The sequence below is a fragment of the Heterocephalus glaber genome, unplaced genomic scaffold (genome assembly GCF_053883595.1).
Source record: "Heterocephalus glaber isolate CG9 unplaced genomic scaffold, H.glaber_assembly_v1.0 deba00000621, whole genome shotgun sequence".
Classification (NCBI taxonomy): Eukaryota; Metazoa; Chordata; class Mammalia; order Rodentia; family Bathyergidae; genus Heterocephalus; species Heterocephalus glaber.
This window is the reverse complement of record NW_028258153.1, coordinates 2,853,348-2,872,973: the sequence shown is the minus strand read 5'-3', so window position 1 is coordinate 2,872,973 and position 19,626 is coordinate 2,853,348. Positions and strand designations below refer to the sequence as shown.

Sequence of the window (19,626 nt, the reverse complement as noted above, 5' to 3'; positions counted from 1 at the left end):
CTTGGAAAACAATTTGCACTGAAGGAGACTGAAGGTTGGGAGAGGAACAATTAAAAAACAAAAAGACTCCTTAGACTTCTTTGGAAAAGAGCCCCACAGGGGGTGGGAGCTGGGAAGTCAATTGGGCAGGAAGCAGTAACAGGTAGGCGATTACAGCTCCAGTGATTTAAGTGTTTGTTAAAATAATTTGATGAGAATTCCAGGGCTCCTGAACATTTAAAAATGTTGTTTTTCCTTTGCAGAAGAAGCTGGAGATTGGAGATTTCCCGTAGTTCCTCAAGGAGCATCAGCCTCTGGCAACAGCTGAGTCCACTGCCCCAGGCTACACACACACACACACACACACACACACACACACACTCAAGGACTTGAAAAATTGCTCCTTGGAAAGCCTCAGCTGGCACCACTTGCTCCCTGCCCTCCTTCCCCATCTGGCTGACTGCAGGCCATTAGGCGGCAGGGCCAAGCTGCGCTCACCTTGGGCTTGCTGCCGCCAATGGCACCAGGACGGATGGAGCCCGTTTCCTGGTACCTGCACAGGATCTTAGAGACGCAGCCGTGGGAGACGCGCAGCTGGCGGGAGATGACGCAGGGCCGAATGCCGTGGTGGGCCATCTCCACGATCTTGTGGCGGATGTGGTTGGGCAGCGGCCTGCCGTTGATAAAGACCCCTCCGAGCTGGTTGACCCGGCCCTGGCCAAGTGGGGTGGATACTGGAAGGAGAAGGCAACAAAGAGAAAGAAGCCAAGGGAAAGTCACTTGGGGAGAAGAGAAAGCAGCGAGGAGAAAAACCCACTTCGTTTTGCCTTCTTCCGGCCAATTTACACGTGACAGTTCCATCCCTGAAACGGCTCGACTTCCGACTTCCAGTCCCAGACCCTCTTTCAGCCTCATTTGTTCAAATCATTAAGCAACTCAGGAGCATATGATCCGGTGTGATGGGAGTAACCGGGCCAAGATAACTCGCTCCAGCTCCAGAGGAGCTGTCTTCCCGGGCAAACTGGAGGAAGAGCCTGGGGCTTCTGCGGAGTCTGCCTCATTCTAGAAATAGGAGCTGGCACCAAACCTCACCCCACGGAGCTGCCCCTGGGGTCTTGGGCGAGCTGACAGTCCCTGGGGTTTCTGTCTGGGCCTTTGCAGCAGTCAAGGGGGCGGGGGATCCCGAAAGGAGGCACAGGTGGCAACGCCCGTCACCTGTTACACCTCTGAACAGACAGCAAGAGCGGGCCCTCTCCCTGGGGTCCACCCATGCCCCACTGGGGCCGCCGGAATCCCTGCTCGGGCGCCCTGTCCGGGCCGGGGACATTGTCTGGAAGGGGTCGAGGAGAAAGCCCAACTGCCTGTTTCTCTGGGATTCCCCGAATCTCCGGGCAAACCCGAAAGGAGATTTCCAAACAAGTTAGAGAAACTTCGAGATTGAGTTGAATGCAACTGTACTTAATAAATAATAGTAATTCAATTCACGGCAGCGCGCGCCTCCTTAGCCACCATCCGAAAACTCTTCCCAAACTAACAAGCGTTTCGTAAAAGTGGGCACAGCCAAGACAATTCTGAAATGCCTTTGGGTGGAGGGAATGTGAAGAAGTTGCTTCCGGTGCTCCGAAGCCGGGTCGCTCCCTTTCTCACCACTGCATCTCCAAAACAACAGGGAAAAGTGGACCCGGCCCGGTGCAGGCCGAGCCTCCAAGCTCCGCGCTCCATTCGCAGACAAAAAATCAAGCAGGGCCCAGCCCCAACTCTTGCTTCCTGGGGAGGGAGCTGCTGGGGGAATGGGCTCCCCGGACACCCGAACGTCCGGGACCGGGTTGGGGGGCGGCCGATTCCCGGCCCAGGATCCGGCGGCGCTGCGGGCCTTCCTTACCTTCCAGCGGGAAGCCGCTGCGTGGGTAGTTCTGCCCCGGGCCGGGCCGCATCATCCTGGGCACTGCGCCGGCCAGCGTGGTCATCCTGGGGCAGCTCCGCTCGGAAATTATATCCAGGTGAAGGCGACCAGGACGGCGAGAGCGGCGAGGCGGTGACCCCGGGAACTCTCCGGAGCAGGAAGAGCTCCTCCCCAAAAGGGCTGGAGAGAGAGGGAGGGACGCGGGAAGGGGGCTTCGGTCTCCTAGTCCGGAGGCGGCCGGAGAGGGCACCCGGGAATGGGGCAGGCTGGAGGCCCCCGAGTCCAGGATCCCAAGCCCAGGGCGGAAAAGTTGGCCGCGATTCTGGGCGAACCGCCCCGCAGTTGGGGGCGCGGGAAAGGGGGCTCAGGGCGCCACGACCGGCGGGGAGGGGGCGAGGCTGGAGCGCGGCCTGAGTCTCCTCCCGTCGAGACCCGGAGTGCAGGGATCCCGGCTGGGGAGCATTTATTAGTTCTTTCACCCAAAGCTTGGTCAGGAGCCCTGGGCTGCGATTGGCCGACGGGGAGACCGTCCCGGGTGGCGGAGACACGCGCTGATTGGGCGACAGCGGCCACTTTCTCTTCCCATCCCTGACGGCGCCCAGGCCTGCGCCGGCCCCGACAGGGACCTGAGCTGCGCCCCTTCCCCGAGAGAGAGCGGGGCGGACCCACGGAGGCTGCGAGAGCCCCCCCGCGGGTGACTAGAGCGGCTGGGGTGGAGAGGTGGCCCTGTCCCCGCCTGTCACTCCCAGGGCCGTGTCTCTGCTCTCCCTCCCGGGCTTCCTAGCCCTCCGTCTCTCTGCGTGTCTCTCCGTGTTTGCATTTCTCTGTCTCTGACTCCCATTCAGTCACTGGGTGTCCATTTCCACCTGCGAGTCTCTCCGGATTTTCAACCTCTGCAGGGAGTGCAGTTCTTCTAAGAAGGTTTCGGGAGCCCCAGAGAAGGCTGCTTCCCCTCTCTCTGCGTGGTGGCCCTTGGCCTGGGCTTGCTGGGGGATCCTTCCTGTGGGGGTTCCTCTGGGGAAGAGTCCAGGGGGTGCATATAATGTTCTTTTGTCTTCTTAATCTGGGGGCGGGGGATGCGTGGGGTTTTTCGAGCATAGGCAGCTGTGACTAAACTCTAGGACTGTTAGTTGAAGGCTTAGGCTGGGGGCGGGGGGGGGGGGAGTAGATCTCATCTTCTTGATTTAAAAACTGCTCTGAGAAACTGGGGCTCTAAATCTCTATGTAGAGATCCCCGATGCAGAGATGCGTCTATACGTTAAAAGTTTTGCCCGGCTGCGGCGTTTGTTCTCAGGAATTTATTATGGCATTCAGACTAAACTGCTGGAAAAATAAAAGGAGTGAAGTCTTGGCTAGGAGCTGAAGTGTCCCCAGCAGGATATGACGCCAGGAGTGTTGTAAAGACTGTCTGTCCTTAGAGAAGGTACCATTGTGCATAGCCTTTTATTTATAACTTGGTAAGTGCCAGCGAACTCGCCTCCTTTACACCCCGAGTGCCAGCCCCGCGTTCTGCACTGTGCTTTATTCGCTAGAGTCTATTCAGGGACTGTCACTCCCGGGCCTCGAGGTATTCAGGGCCTTAATCAATCAAAAGGATGAGAATCGGGCAGGTTTTTCCCTTTGAAATAAAGGAAACAATGAGTTCTGGGCTTCAAGTTCCCCCTTTTCCTTTTACGATTTTTGAATTTTTCCTGCCCTGGAGTTCTCTGCTGCTCTCTGTCTCTCTCTGTCCCCCTCCACCCCTCCTTTGACAGTTTTGATGTGAACTCAGCCCCCCAACCTTACTTGCCCACCCCCTAATTAAGGGAAACTCTGAAGGCAAGATGGGGAGGGCATAAAGTATAGCTGTTCAACAGTCCACAAGTTTTCCCTTAAGAAAAAAACAAAACAAAACGCTCCCAGTGGAGAAAATAGACAAGCTCTCTCCTAGGCCTGATGTCAAAAGGCTGATCCTGAGAGCAGCTGAGACAGGCCTATGGGACTCCAGAAAATGTCTGGACAACCCCCCCCCCCACCCATCCATCCATCCACCCTTGGGGAAGGGCGTGTGCATTCATAGTACGGAGAAGCTGTTTGGAACAGAGCCCTGTTTAACCTAGTTTCACATAAAATGATTCAGTTTGTCAGGGGGAAAGCTGTCCCATTTCCTTTTTGAGGACAAAGTGGGAGTTGGCCACCGAAGTCTGTGGCCTTATTTCCTAGACCAATTCTCATGATCAGTACCTGAGGAGCTAGACCTTGTCCAAGTTTTCTGCCTCCAAAAGATTGAGAGGAGTGGACAGAGTACTTTGAAGGTAATTGTTGAGGGTGGGGAGGACCTAAAGTGGATTTCAACCTGGCAAACCATAGGCTCAAAACTCAGCTAAAGGGAACTCTAACACTGGAAGGGAAGTGAGCAAGTGAGAAACCACTAGTGCTGGTCTCATTTGTTTTGGGGCCTAGGCTCCTTCTCCAGGTGCTCACTTGTGTTGATCCTCCACTCTCCTGCCCTACGTTCTCTCCCAGGATGCTGAAGACCCCTTTCCTGGTCCCCAGCACCGCAGGATACCCAGACTACTCTCCAGTGCCCGTAGGTTCTGGTCCAGTAGTACATTTTACATTTATAAACCAGCCACCGTGTGTTAGAAAAATGTAAAACAAGGAGGTGCCCAGTTGAGCCTGTGTAAATGTTGGGTGCCCGAAGCTCATGAATGGAAAGATGATCCATTTATTTCCTCCTCCCCAGCCTTTCCCCTCCCGATTGCTCGGAGGTTTCCATACAGCCAGAGGATTAGCTGCAGCCTTATCCACCAGGAAGGCCCATGGAGCTGAGATGGAGGGAAGTCACCCTCAGACTCTAAACAGGTGGGCCACTGCCAAAGACCTCTGGAGTCCAAATTCTCTCCAGCCAGTGCTCCAGAAATCTGACCCGAGAGGGCCAAGTTCGTGATGTTGACTAAGGGTCCTGTGCTGGTGCCATCCACTTGCCATCAGCCTGAGCCAGGCCCAGAGCCAAGGACTCGGGAGACACCTGTGTAACAGCTTGCAGGAGGGCCTGAGGGGCTCCCAGAGCTTTCAGAGCACACGCCACACCGCCACATCGGGGTTGGATATTCCAGCCGCTCTCCCAGAGGAGGCCCAGGGCCTCCTCCTGACTTCTTTCTAAAGACTTTCCGGAAGTCACAGCCACCCAGCCCCCACCTCCCGGGAGTTGGAAGGGGGCTCTCTACTTAGGCTCCTTCCCCCGTCTAGAGCCAGTGAGCCACAAGTCCAGTGCCGAATCTGGCTGCTGTACAGGTGCTAATTGGCAAAGGAGTGACACAGCAGTGGGGCTTGGGAGGCAAGAGCCAGTGTCCTGAAGCCTTGGATGGGCTTCGAGAAGCAGCATCATTTCCCTGGGCTGACATACTACTCAGCAAGTGTCCAGGGGAGTCTCTAACAGAGTTTTGAATGGTCGTGGGATCCACCTGCACCTTCTGAGCACATGTAAAATGAAACTGGAGCCTTGAGGACAACAGTAGGATAATTTAGGCAAAAAAGAAAGAAAGAAAACTAACTTGTCACCTCCATTGCTCCTCTGCCCAGTTTCAGAGGCACTTCAGTGACAGTGAGCTAGCTTGGCTGTCCCGCCCGGCCTCAGAAGAGGCCCCTCTCTGTTGAAGGCTCTTGCAGCATTTGCAGTCAGTCGTGGATCTACACCCCAGTCAAGGTTGAGTTGGGTCACTTCTGCCTGAGTGGCACAACTCCTGGAGCAGCCTGCCTGGGGATCCCCGCATAAGGGTTTTATTCCTGGCTCATGGGCTTCTCCTGGCCTCTGAGCGAAGGCCTCACTTCCAAAGGCACACGCACTTTAAGAGAAATTATGATGTGTGCGAAATCATGGCCCCAGAGCATCAGTGTTGGACAGGGGGGTGGCTGGGGTTCAGGAGGTGGTGTGTGCCACCCAGGCCTGGCTCCCTGAGCTCTGGGAGCCCGAATGGGTTGGATAGCAAGGAGCCAGGTGTCTGGGCCAACCCCAGGCCTGACTCTCAAGATTGCAGTCCCAGGTTGGGGAAATCCGACTAATCCCTTAGACCCACCAAAAGGCTGCCTGGTGCTCACAGGAAGGAAATTACAACTCCGGATGGATCATGGGCTTCCAGGCTGGATTCAAGGGCACACATTGCATTGGAGAATGTGCGGTTAAACTGATGGCCTGGCCGGGTGCCATCATGGCCGGCCACAGAGACTGTCATTACCCCACCTCCCCCCACACGTCAGAGAGTCAGTCCGGATGGGTTCTGATTTACGAACTGGATGGGGATCTGGGCCCCGCCTTGAAATGTGGTGTGGGCCACCCTGGGTTTCCCCCTGCCTCGAGTGAGCAGGTTCTCAGTGGGGAACGTTTGGCTGGAGGAAGAGGAAGGGAAAGAAGGAAGGAGGGAGGGAAAGAAGGGGGAAGGAAGAGAACGAAGGGAGAAAATAGAGTTGTAAAAAATAAATTGAAAGGCAGAGAATTGATCCCTCAACATCTGGTCTCCTACAGACATTCATTTGGGTCTCTGAAATTTATTTTTATGCAAACCAGAAAGACAAGAAACCAGAAGCCAATTCTCCAGGGGAAAAACGGCCTTGAAAAAAATTAGTTCTCCCTGTGGGACTTGGTGTAAGAGTCCACTGGGGAGGAAGACTCGATGTTTAGAAAAGAACTTCGGTAATTGCTCTGGCTGTGCGTGTGTGTGTGTGTGTGTGTGTGTGTCTGGTGTGTGTGTGGCTAGGGGCTGAAGGACTTGGCTTAGTCCAGGGAATGATGGTATTGGCACATTCTGGGCCATCTGAGGGTGGTGGTAGCCACCGGAGCAGAGCTGTGAGAATGGAGTTGGAAAACAGGAGGATCTGCAGGGTTCCTCAGGGCACGGTGGACATCTGGGGCAAAAGGTAGGCAAATGACTACTCCAGGAAGTCCTGCCCCAGGGCGTACGGACAGAGACGGGTCTCTTCGTCCGAGTCGACCCAGCCGGGCCTGCCTGGTGGTGCAGGAGGCGAGCAGATGGGGAGGGGTGGGGGCAGGGGGTTAGAGTTAGGGTTAGGGTTAGGGACGGGGCGGGTCTGTGCGACTCGGCCGGCCTCGGCGTCTGCCCCAGCGCGGTCAGCTGCCAGCGCCTCCCAGCACTGACCCTTTCAAAGCCCGCATTAAATGTTCCCGGGAGGTGGATTTCAGCGGGAGGAACGGGGGTCGAGTAACAGCAAGGAGCAAGAAGAGAAACCTGGAAGACGCTGGTCTCGACCCGCTGGTCTCGACCCGGGGTCCCCCACTGCGTCTGGACCCACGCCACAGCGGGGTCGCGGGAGCCCGAGGAGACAGGTTGTAAGTGAGCCCGGGGCCTGCGGCCCTGTGGTCTTAAAAGGCCGCCTGGAGCCGGAGATGGAGCAGCCAACTGAGCGGACTAAACGCAACAGGTGGAGGCCGGCTCCAGGGGCCGAGCTGGGCGCGCTCTGGCCAGAGACAGAGACGCGCAGAAGCCGTCCCGGGAGTGGAGGGAGAGGTTCAGGAGCGGCTGCGTCCTCCAGCCTCGCCGGGACCCGACTCCCGCCCGGATGGCCCCGGACCCGGGGAGCCACGGCGCGAGAGGCCGAGGAAGGGCCCGCCCACCTCGGGTGCGACCTCTTCAGATCGCAGCACCTTTTCAGAGAGGAGGGAGCAGAGTGGAGGGAGAGAAATAGGGAGAGGAGGAAGAGAAGAAGAAAGAGAGAGACGGAAAGGAAGGAGGAAGCGAGGGAGAAAAATCTCACTAACACAACCAACCCGGGACGCTTCAGCCTTCGGATTTCTAAACGTGACTTACCGGAAGTTCCTTCTTAGACCTTAACGCTTTTCTCCATCTCTCATCCCTCCCCCCGCAGGAAGATCCTCATTTCCTCTTTTAAATTAGGTTTCTGCTTCTCCAGAGGAAACTTTAAACTAGTCTTAGGCTGAAGAAAGGAGGGAGAATAATTTTGATTCAGAAGCTTGGAAATGGAGAACCTAAGGGGAAACCGACGAAAAGACGAAAACTGACCGTGTTGGACCACAAACTGATCGGAAGGAGCCAGCACGCGGCGGTGGTGCAGCCTCTAAGGGCGCGCAACAAGAACGCGGACCCCGGGAGCCAATGGCTCCTCCTGAGCGGCGGGCAGAAAACTGTTTCGGGTCCCCTCGGTGGCCCCAGGCTCAGGTCGCCCTGTCGGCCTTGCTTCTTCGCTCTATAAAATTCGAGTGGTATCCCAGCCCCCTGACCCCCAGCACCCAGCCCCGACCAAGAGTTAAGACAAGTAGCCCCAAGAGGAATAAGCATCAGAGAACCTTTCTTCTCTTTTTCTTTTCCAAACGAAATCTAATATTATCTGGCTGCAAAAATATATATCGTCAAGCCTGAGTCTGCAAGATTAACATTTGGATATGTAGGAAACGTAATCTGCATGGCTAATTGATTCTCAGCATATCAGTTTAAAGGATAAAGATCGATATCTGCATGATGGATATTGTATTAATAGGGACATAAATAAAGGCCGAAGAGTCGTTACCAAAACCTTTGAAGGCGACTCCTGGCTCCCCCCGCCCCCATACCTCCTCGCCCCCAGCTCCTGCTGAGATGCAAGCACTTGTTTCTTCCCAGCTGACAGTGGAGAAGTCCAGTTGTTAAATCCAGGCTGTATTTTAATGCAGCCACACTCAGGAGCGGTGACACTTTCTCCTGGGCTTATGCAGGTGGACAGGAAGGCGGGAGAGAGGATGGTATGTTGGCAAATCCCACCACATTCAGATATTTAAGTGCACAAACACTTTAACAAACAGAAGATAGTTTCCCAGTCTCCAGGGTACACTCTTGGCCTGAGGGACATGGAACTAGTGCTTTTTGCCATCTGGGTATCAGAGGGGACCGATAGGAGCCCTCCTGGAGCTCTCAGGATGCTAACGGGAGCCAATAACGACGCAGCCATGGCGCAGGGCTGGAAAGTGTCCACCCAGCCAGACCTTGTAGGGTGAGGACTGGGAGGCTCATCTCGAGCGAGCGAGCAGGAGAGGATGCAGGAGTTGGGAGCCGGGAGTGCTCCCACCCCAGTGGTTCCTAGCATGCAGCTGGGAGAAAGAAACGGGGCACAGGGTTCGCTTGATCCGAACGAACGCCTCAGCCCGGTGGTTACCAATTAGTCTTGGGTCCCAGTGGCCGCCTCTGCCGTGGGGCCCGCGCTGCCTAGGGAATTTTCCAAATGCAAATAAATCACCCTGGGCGCCCTCCTTCTCCATTAATTAAGAGGGACGTTTCCACAAAACGAGTGTAATCTTTATTAATTACGCAGCCCCTCAGCGCTGCGTTCCCATCAATCACGACCAAAGCGAAAGTGGGGGGGGGGGGTTCGGGCTCCTTTCCCAGGGCGCATTTGGAGGCGAGAGAGGCCAGCATTTCCGTGCCACTCTCACCTTTCTGGGCTGTCCTTGCAGTGGCGACCAGAAGCACCGAGACCGGCCCGGAACCCCGAGCTGGCCGCTTGCCGCGCGGGCCCGACCGCTCTCGCAGCCCCCCCGGAGTGGCCAGAAAAAGCCCCGCGAGCTCACGAACCTGCGGGCCGTTGCTCGTGGCTCATAAACACACATAGAAAAACTCGCCCACGGGCCCCTAAGGACGCATCCTACGACCCGTTTCCGCCGCCCCCCTCACTCTGGACCGGTCCGGCGCCTACAGCTCCCTGTCGTCTAACTCCGGACGCTCCAAGAGGAGCCTGATAAAAGTCGACTCTTCCAGATCCAAATCCAGGCTGAGCAGCAATCCGGGCGCAGCCAGTCTATCCCGGGGGCGAGGTGGCCCGAGGAGACAGAAAACCCCCTGCGGTGGTCCCTAGGGCACCCAGGAAAGCTGCTCTGGGGAGTAGGGCGGGGAGACCCGAGACTGTCCAGGAGACCGACACTGGCTGGTGTCGCCCAGGACGCGACAGGACCCGCGCGGCGCAGGTGCGCGTGAAAGCCGTTGTGGTGCTGCCTGGCTCATGGCAGAGACCTGAGAAGGCTGGAAGCCCCCAGGGTGTCCGTGAGAGAGCTGGTGAAGAATGGTAACCACAAGAGGGGGCAGATTCCCTTTCCGGGAGGACGGCCCTGGCCACGCCCTGGCCGCAGCCCTCCAGGGTGGCAGGGGCCTGGCCTCTCGCTCTGAACTTACCCACTACACCCGCCTCACATGTCCAGTGCCGACCTAGCAGGTGCCTCGAGCCTGGACCATTGCTCGGAGATGTCTCCATTCTGGCCTCTGAAAAAGAATCTACTGGTAGCTAGGCGTGGTGGTGGCACATTTCTGTAACTCTAGCATTTTGGGGGCGCTGAGGTAGGAGGATCGCTAAATTCGAGCTCAACCTGGGCAAATTAGCAATTTATGGAGACATTCTCTCAAAACTAAAAAATAGAAAGGGACTTGGGATGGAGCTCAAGGAGAAGGGTCTAGGTTCAATCCGCAGTACGGGGGCAGGGGAGTTTCTACTGGATTAAAGGGGTAGGGAAAGAAAGCAATTCAGGGCCCAATCCCACAGGGCAAAGGTATCACAGGCCGCGAGATGGAACCGTGCAAACCCTCATCTTGGGCGTGGGCTCTCTGAGAACCAGGGACGCACCCCAAGGGATGCTGTGACCGCTCCTAGTAGACTGGGTTAGTTTTTCAACCCAATTATGAAACCTGGATCCATCCCAGCCTCAGAAGTCCAGCCCCCAGCCAATCCCCGCCCTCACGGACTGGCCGCAAGCCCTTTCGCCTTTGTGAGCTTTTGGCCCCAGGACCGTTTCGGAGCTTTTCTGGGAGACGGAAAGTGGAGCTTCACTCTGAGCCTCCCTGGAGCTCGCTCCCCCTGCTTCTAACCCGGGTGCAAAGCCTTGGGGCCCGCTCTAGCCTGCGGAGAAAGACGCCCTGCTGCGCTGCTCGGGCCGCGCCGGGGGAGGCAAGAGCAACGCCCTCCTGCCCCGGCCTCGCCTGGGAGCACCTCCACTTCCCACTACCTCGGAGCTGGAGCTGGGCGGACACAACCGCCGCCGGGCATCCTCCCATCCCTCACCCATCGCCTCGCCTCCTCCCAAAGACCTTATTAAAGTTCGGGCCCTTTTGCTCACAGTTCACCTCCTGGACCTGAAGCCCTCTCCAACCGGCGAGTCACCTGATTTCCCTCTCCTCCACGGAAAGACCGGAGGGCGGGTGAGGGCAGGTGATGGGAAGGTGTGGAAAGCTGAGGTCAAGGTGAGGGCACTGCAGATTCAGCCGGGAGTGCCAGGCAGGCCCTGCCCAAGGGAGGATGGAGCAGAGCTTGCTGAAGGAAGAGAGTGTAGGACTGCACAAGCCGAAAGTGCTCTTTGCCAATGTCCGGACCGTGGCAGTCTGCAGTCCTGGCCAACTGGGGCAGGACCTGGGTAGCCAATCTGCAGACAGGCTCTGCCTGAGGAGAGGTTGCTCCTGGGTCCTCTTGGTACCTGACATCCCTCTGTGGCTTCTCACTGACCTCTTTGGCGAGGCATTTTATCCTGACTCCCAGTGATAGGGGGACTGAAGCCTTCAGCACACAAGCTGAGGGTTTCTTGAGCCCCTCCACACACACACACACACACACACACACACACACACACACACACACTTCTAGGAGTAAGGTAGATGTCCTGGTTGTTTGGCCAGAAGTTTGCAACTCTCCAGTTTCTTCCCTTCATGTGTTTGTGGCTCAAAAATGCAAGATGAGCATCTTCATCTAGGTTACCTTGAGCTGCAAAAGACATTTTTATTTGGCCTTTATCTCCACTCCCCAAAGAGACAGGGGACATGCTCAGTGAGGTAGAAGTCTGCACCACATGGTGGGGTCCCTCCTTCACGATTTAGGGGCAGGTGCCCCTCCTGTGGTGGTGGTGGAGGGAGTCTCCTCCTCCCAAGAATTCCTGGAAGACTAAGACATTATTCTCAGGCTGATGACTCTGTGAGATAAACAACAACACAAAAACGAAGATGGCCATTCAGGTTGGAACATCTTCACCATGCTCTACTGGTTATTAATATGAAGTCTGGAAAACATTTTTGAGAGCCATGGAAGAAGTTTAGGAACTAGGAAAACAGCAGAGGAAGTGGAGGCAGTATCGCTTCAGCCCGTGGTGGGGGCTTGGAAAGAGGCCAAGGATTTCTCAAAGCAGTGACGCTGCCCTGCCAGAGGGCATGGTTTTGCCTGTCAGGAAATTAATTGATAAAGCAAAACTTTACCTTAGGGCTGCTTAGCAGGGAAGAGCAGAGGTGAGAAGATCTACATGGAAAGGAAATTGCTGTAACAGCTCTAGACCTAAGTTCTATCTCAAACGCAGGCCAAGAAGTTCTCAGAAACACTAGTCAGCCCTTGTCACAATAGGAATGAGTGTCCTCGCCCCCCATAGAAATGAAAACCTTGAGTCCCTCAGGACAAGGTCATATTTGGGGAGGGAGGACGTGAACTCCATTCTTCTGGAAGATACTGAAGCCTCCATTTCAGTAAAGCAAACAGTGATATTTTATTGGGGAAGGGCTGTCTGGGACAGAGTGAAGATATGGTGTTGGAGACAGGTGAAAGAGAGAGAAAGAAAGAAAGAAAGAAAGAAAATGAAAGAAAGAAAGAGAGAAAAAAAAGAAAGAGAGAGAGAATGAAAGAAGAAAGAGATCCAGAAAAGAGAGGCTTACTCCAAACTAAAAAGAGAGAAAGAAGGAGAGAGTGAGACAGCACTGTATTTCTTTCTTTCTTCTTCTTTTTTTTTTTTTTTTTTTTTTGGTACTGGGGATCGAACTCAGGTCCTTGGGCTTGTGAGGCAGGCACCAGAACCGCTGAGCTAAATCCCCAGCCCAGTACTGTATTTCTGGCAAAATGAATTCTAATGCTGTGCTTTGCAACATCAAGGTGCGCTCATACTTAACAGCACCAAATTACTGTTCCTGATTTGAAGAACACACTACACCAGGAGAGGCATCCAGGTCCCCACGTTGCTCCTCCAGCATGGGGGTCATGGGGAAGAAACCCATACACCTGAATCTGGGCCCAGGCAGGGAAAAAGACCTTAGGGAGGAGAAGGCAGTGGTTATGATCCTACTATGTGCCTGACACCCTTACTTCATACTGACTTAAGAACAATTCAATTTAGTGAAGATTTTAAAATTCATTTGCTTTAAAAAAGAAAGTGAGGGCTGGGGATTTAGCTCAGTGGTTCCACTGCCTGCCTCACAGGAGTAAGGTTCCAAGTTCGATCCCTGGTACAAAAAAAAAATCATAAAAAAGAAAGTAAAATCGAGGCTGCACTTTGCCTGCTCAAATGCTGAAGCACAGAGTGGTGGAAGAGAGGGTGGCTGTGACCAATGTGAGGGCTGGAACAAGCTCCTGGACACAGGGATGGAAGCGCCCAATAGGCGCTGGGGAGGAGGCACTGCTGTCCCCTTCCCAACACCACAAACTACCGAGCCATGTTCCCTGCCACGTGTCCAGTCTCCCCCGGGGATTCGCACACTCCATGGGACTTCTGCAACGTCACTTCCAGGGTCACGAAAGCTCAGAGAGCCTGGCCTTCCGTGGTCCTGCTTCACGAGTTTTCCACTTCCATAAGCTGAATAAATTAGCGCAGGAGAACTGGATGCAAACTGTAGCTGTTAGTGGTGAATTACAACCAACCGTGACGCCGTATTCATTGGGTGCTTAGTTTGTGCTGGCACCGTCCTCAGTACGGTACAGAGTTTCACCTGTGGCTCAAAATAACTAAACACGGGGAAAAGAGGCCCAGAAAGGCTACTGAACTTGCTCAGAAGTCCCAGTGCCGGGATTTAAACTCAGAGCCATGCGGTTGGCAGACCTGTTTATCAGAAAACTCCCGCGTTCTACCATTCTAATCAGCGCCCGAAGGGATGTGATATTGGCGCTAATAACTAAATCTTTCACTCTTTACCTTACTCTGGATGTAAATAAATTTCAACCGCATTTACCTGTAACGCTTCCGGAGGCAGGGATTTACCTTATGTGGATGGAAAAGAATCTGTACGTTTACTTCCAGCTCAGTTCTCCTACCAAACACATCCAGTGATGTAAGACCATCTGACATATTTTTCTCTTGCTTATTTTAAACTCTCTTGTTTTCTCCCGGGGAGAATTTATCAGGCCGGTCTTTCCACACGGAGAAGAACCTGAGACGCGCTGGCGTCGTCCATCCACGCGATTCTGGATTCTGATTCGGGTGAGACGCACGGAGGCGGGCGGAGGACTGAAAATTCGCAGTCATCTCAGTCTTCCGCCTTCCAGCCCGGAACTGGGGAGGCAGCGTCCCCGTGGCTTCCTGAGGTCCTGCGTGGCGCCGAGCCCCACGCGGGAATCTGCCTTTTCTGTCCACTTACGTCCTGGTCTGTCCCGGGCGCCCTGCAGCGTCCCCAGGTGAGGTCTTGGGACCCTGATTGCGAGGGCGCGGGCGCCGGCTCTCCGGGGAGCAGCAGGTTGGGGGCGCTCCCGCCCACGCACCCCCTCCTCGCCGCTGTCACATCAGCGCACCCGGGGAGGTCACTGGGAAACCCGGGCACCGGAGGCGGTGTGGGCCGGGATGGGGGAGCACTTGCGGGGGTTAAGAGCGCCCCAGACCCCAAAGGCTCACCTAACCAGGTCCGGCCGGCCCGCGTCGCCCTCCTGTCTCGCACGTGCTGCGACTGTGCGGAACGCGGGAGTGGCCGTGGGCTGCCAGGGACGGGAAATACACATCTGGTCCCAATATCGGAGCCTTCCGACCCTGAAATCCAGGGGCGTCCGGAGGCTGGAAAGCAGGTTCTACGAAGACAAAACCTGACGAGCAGCAGGAGCGGCGATCCTGGAGCCACGGCGAGTTCCCTCCACGCGCGATCACTGGGCCGCGCCCGCGCCTCGGCGCCTGCGATTCCTCCCACCCGCCCGCCCGCCTCTGCCCAGCGCGAGCCCTTGGCCGGGCTGCGAGATCGCCCGCCGCTTCCCTCCCTGGCCCGGTCGGCTCAGCCCTGAGCCTGCGCGCCCTCTGCGCCCAAACCCAGAGAAGTCGAGGCAGCCCCGCCGCGCCCCGGCCCTGGGACGCTCGGCCTATCTGGACTCAGGAGCATGGGATTAATTTGCACACCGAACGGCTACTCGAAAGGATCTTTTAGATGAATGTAGAGGCTCTCCCAGGGAGTATTTGAAATCACGACTGTGTGAGCTACTGTTGCTCTTGCGTCGTCTCCTTCGGCCGTCACTGGAGAGGACACCACAACTGTCACGCGTTTCACCTGGAGACTTTTCTGGTTTTTCACAGACTGTTCTTCCAAAGCCCCACCTTCTGAGCCCCCCCGCCGCCCCAGATCAGGTATTGCTATGCTGTCCAGGCTGATTTCCTGTAATCAAGCGATCCTTCCGCCTCAGCCTCCCTGAGACTTCCAGAATGCTGGGCCTACAGACCCCCGACTCGGTTCTAGGCTTATCACTGAATTTTAATCACCCTCTGGACTTGGAAAGCCCTCACCTATTTTGCTTGGACTGGGAATTCACCAGAAAAGCCTTGTTATGGGGGAGACAGAAGCTGTCCCTTGGCCCACGTTAGAAAATTTGCAGCGCACAAAATGGGAGTATGAGTATTTACTTAACTGCCCTGAAAAGGGAAAGATAACAGGAGTGGGGGGGGAGGGGTAAGAGATTAGAGAACCGATTAAATAGCCCTCCTTTGATTATCCAAATTATGGCCATTTCAGGAATCCACGCAAAACCCTATGATCTCCCAATGAGTTACTAAGAAAACACAATCTGTGGCATTCAGTTCATTAAAGTGAGATTAAGGGGACAGTCGCACTCCATAAAAACATTGTGAACGGTAATGGTGGAAAGCTAGCCGCTCAGAAGAATCACCTGGGGGTGTCTTTTAAAAACACTCATGCACTTCCGTCTCCCCTGCCCAGACCAATTAAACGTAGTCTCTCGGGGCCCAAGGGTGCCTCTGTATTATATTTTTCACAGCCCTCCAGGTAACGCTAACCTGCGACCTGTGCGGAGAACCTTTGCTAAGACTCTTCTCAGGAGCTAAATTTGCCTTGCGGTGTGTGAATCTAGTAAGTTGGGATTCTCTGAGAACAAATCATCTGCTATGCAGAGCTCTGCCTCCTCCCCCAGTTTCCCTCAGGCGTTATTAACTATCTAATTGCCACTGGGAGTTAATCCTTCCTCAGAACTTTGAGTCAGAGGCAACTTAATCTCTGCTTCTCAAATCTGACTGCAAAATATTTTCAAATGTACACGTATAGATACATGAATGGATTCCTTATACACGAAGGAGAAGACTCATTGTCACTGTGGCAAGAGGTAGCTGGGAGTACAATACATCCCGATTCCAAACCTCATCCGGGTTGAAATGAAGGTGTTTTATTTTTTGCAAAAATTAAATATTTTCTCTTCTGTTTATATTGTGATGTGTTTTGTAATATTGGGACCTAGGGAGCTTTTCTTCTTACTTCAGCATCCTCTACACAACCGGAGAGATAACATTTCTAAACCAAAGATAATCCAATTTTACACTGGAAAACAACTTTTTCTAAAGGAAAGGTAAACATTCTTCCTTAGCTCCTAGGGATATTTTTGGAGATAGAACGTGAATGCTTGTATCCCCAAATGTATCTTATAATTAGGAATGATTCTGAATTTATCACAGAAACAAAATTGCTTCTCTTTGGCATAGTTTAGCTCTGCACAAGAGAATAGAAACCATATAACCAAAAGTGAGAGGAGGAAATATCAGCGATGGTGTACATCACAAAGCTTATCTTATATGGACACTGACAAGAGATCTAACCATTGATAAATATGACCTCTCATACTTTATTCATCCACATCACTTCAAACTAAGATCTGGCTGCAACTGTGTCTAAAACTCATCTTAGAAATAGTGTATGAGATATTAGCTACTTTTCTAACCAACTCACACTCTAACATATGCCATGAAAACAGATGACTTCAAAGGGAGAAACGCAAGTGCCTATTTAGCAAGGATGCAGTTCATTGCCCATGACATGAATCTAATTATCTCTGTATCTGTGCAGAAAGGTAAAATACAGATATTAGCCAGTGGAAATTAAATGCTTATAGAAGGTACCGGTTGGATCACAGAGCAACAGGGTTTTTCAGTTATTGAGATAAAAAAAGTTAGAAGTTTATGAAGAATACTTAAAGTGACAAAGATGGCAGAGTTAATAAAACAGGGAACAACAAATAATAAAAAAATTTAATAGAACTTGTTCTCCATTTGTGGGAAATTCCACTGCAGTGTGTGCTTTTCCCAGCTGTGCAAATACTGCTGGCTTTGGAGAGGAACAGTACAGATATGTTCATAAATGTGCTCTAAATGTCACAATGCAGAAATGCTCAGAAACAGAACCCAAACTTCCTTTAGTTTCTGTAGTAGTGCCTGTCACTGAATACAGTGCAGTAAGAATTCCACTGTTAGAGTGCTGTTTTTTAAAAAATTCAACGTGCTTTTCATAACTAACCTTTCATCATTCAATAACCCTTATGAAGTAGCAAAAGCAATTGCTTACCTAAGACTCTCAGGATTTCCAGAGTTATTACTGAGTGACAGAATGAGTTTGGGAACTAAGTTGCTTAAAACACCTTTCAGAGCTTTCCTCCAGCACACTCAACACAATATTCATCAGTCACATTCTGTATGCTGAGAACTCATTAAAGCTTCCAGTAGAGGACCACTCATTAGTGGATAGAATAGATGACCAAGTAGACAGGGTTCTTGTCTTTGTCTTTATATGCTGGTTGCTGGAGATTGAGAAAAAAAATGCAACAAATAAGTAAGACCACTGCAGACAGCTATGTTAGGAAGGAAGTAAATAACCAGGTGTGATGGCACACATCTGTAATCCCAGCACTCAGAGACTGAGGCAGGAGTATCACCATGAGTTCGAGGCCAGCCTGGGCTACATAGTGAGTTCAAAGACAGCCTAAACTGTGTGCATAGCAAGACTGTGTCTCAAAAAACAAACAAACAAACCAAAAAAAGGGATATAAAACTGGGATCACTATCCTCTGGAGAAAGAGTGGTGAGGCAGTCCTCTCTGGGGAGGTGAGTTCCAATCCTTGGAGACCTGAATGAGAATAAGACCATAAGTATACATCCGGCTTTACTCTCCAAAGCATTTTCAGCCACTTAGTCTCAAGTGTATAGCATCACATTAACCCCTTGAAGTAAAGGGGCCAGTGTTTTTCTCCCCCTATTATAAATGAGAAGCCTGGGTCCAACGGGGTTAAATAACTTCCTGAGATCTTTCCAAATAAGGAGAAAACCAATATTCAGACCCAGACCCGCACCTCCTGGCTGCAGATGCTGCCTTTTGGAATTCAAAACCAATGGGCTTTTTGCTGGTGGACACTATTCATCAAGTCATACTGCCATCAGGGGCCAAGTGTTTCATCCACACCTTGCACAGCATCTTTCACTTGAATTTCAGTCTATGGAAGCATGATGAGAACTCTAACTCCCAGCCCCACAACCTACACAGAACTGGGGCCACAGGGACCAAAGTTCCTGAGCAGCCATGCAGGCCAGACCAGGTTTGGCTTTTAGAACTGAATTTATCTGTCAGTCATGAACAGGAGACTGTCCAGGGCTGAATCAGATTGCTCCAGGAAGATGAGAAATGCCACGTGAAAGGAGAAAAGTACTCCATTATTTCAATAATTTCAATAACTACTTTCCAAGCTCCTGTTTGGTCTCTGATACCTGAATGCTGGATCTCTCCACACAAAGTAGGAATGATTAAATCAAATCTGTAGAATAGGGGATGAGGACACACCTGGATGGCAGAGAACCAGGAAACCAGTCACCTCATCTTACTACTCGATTGACAAAATCAGAAATTAGCAGTAAAGTCAATCATGGTGTGTGTGTGGGAACTTTATGTTTAAGTATTGAGCTACTAACTCTATTTGACTTGAAAGTAGTCTAAATTCAGTTTCTCATTTAAGAAATTTACACGTGCAACCCGTGAAAGAAGCAAAATGTAACTTTGATCTGGACTGAGGCAACTAGGAAGTATAGTTCTCTTTATGAGGCATAATTTAGGTTACATCATTGGTGTACTTCTGTGGAACATAAATAAACTCTATAAGAAGCAAACTGGTCCCCAAGTAAGTTTAGACAGACTTCTAAGTTGCCAGTTTAATGGAGTAAAATAATAAACATATGTTTGTGTACACATATGTTCATGGTTACATCCACAAAGCCAAGTTGTATTACTAGTGTGCCTATATACGTGATATATACAGCCATATACACAACACATATATACATGTGTAGAGGCATTTCTGCAACTAAAGTGATTGCAAAGAGAATCTCTGCATTGAAGGTAAATAAAAGGAGAATAAAAAGATATAAATATGGAAGTAACACAAGATATTGGGATATAAATTAATTTAAAATAGTCTCTGAAATGCAATTCTTAGTATTAGGTACCTGAAAACATTTCACAAAAACCAAAACCAAAGTGTGACAACAGAATTTAGTTTTAGTGCATGTTATAGTTGCACATGGATAAGGTGCTTCTTCCTTGAATATCACAGCAGCTCTCACTGGGCTTTCAGGGACTCCTATTAAATGCTAAAAAAATTCATGTAGTTCCCATCTTAGCAATGTACATTTCCACATGTGCATTATTTCTCCCTCAGCCCCATTCAAAGTGTGAAGCTGGGATTTGGATGGGTACACAAGTTTGTGGAAGAAAACAGCCACACAAATATCTTGGAGC

The 19,626-nt window shown here is 52.2% G+C and overlaps 1 protein-coding gene across 4 annotated transcripts in view; it reads right to left on the bottom strand.

The window, feature by feature from the left end:
* Nucleotides 1-2,323, bottom strand: part of Pax3 (paired box 3) — a 92,282-nt gene extending 89,959 nt beyond the window's left edge. The window contains exons 1-2 of one of the 4 annotated variants that reach the window (XM_004864479.4): nt 1,862-2,323; nt 478-713 (exon numbers count right to left, since the gene is read on the bottom strand). In XM_004864479.4, the coding sequence (XP_004864536.1) occupies nt 478-713; nt 1,862-1,946 (321 nt within the window). In that variant the 5' untranslated portion in view covers nt 1,947-2,323. Of the gene's footprint in view, nt 1-477; nt 1,011-1,861 lie in introns of those variants that run through there. The other 3 variants (XM_004864480.4, XM_087205995.1, XM_087205994.1) reach the window with 3 other exon arrangements.
* Between the last annotated feature and the right edge of the window lie 17,303 nt (nt 2,324-19,626).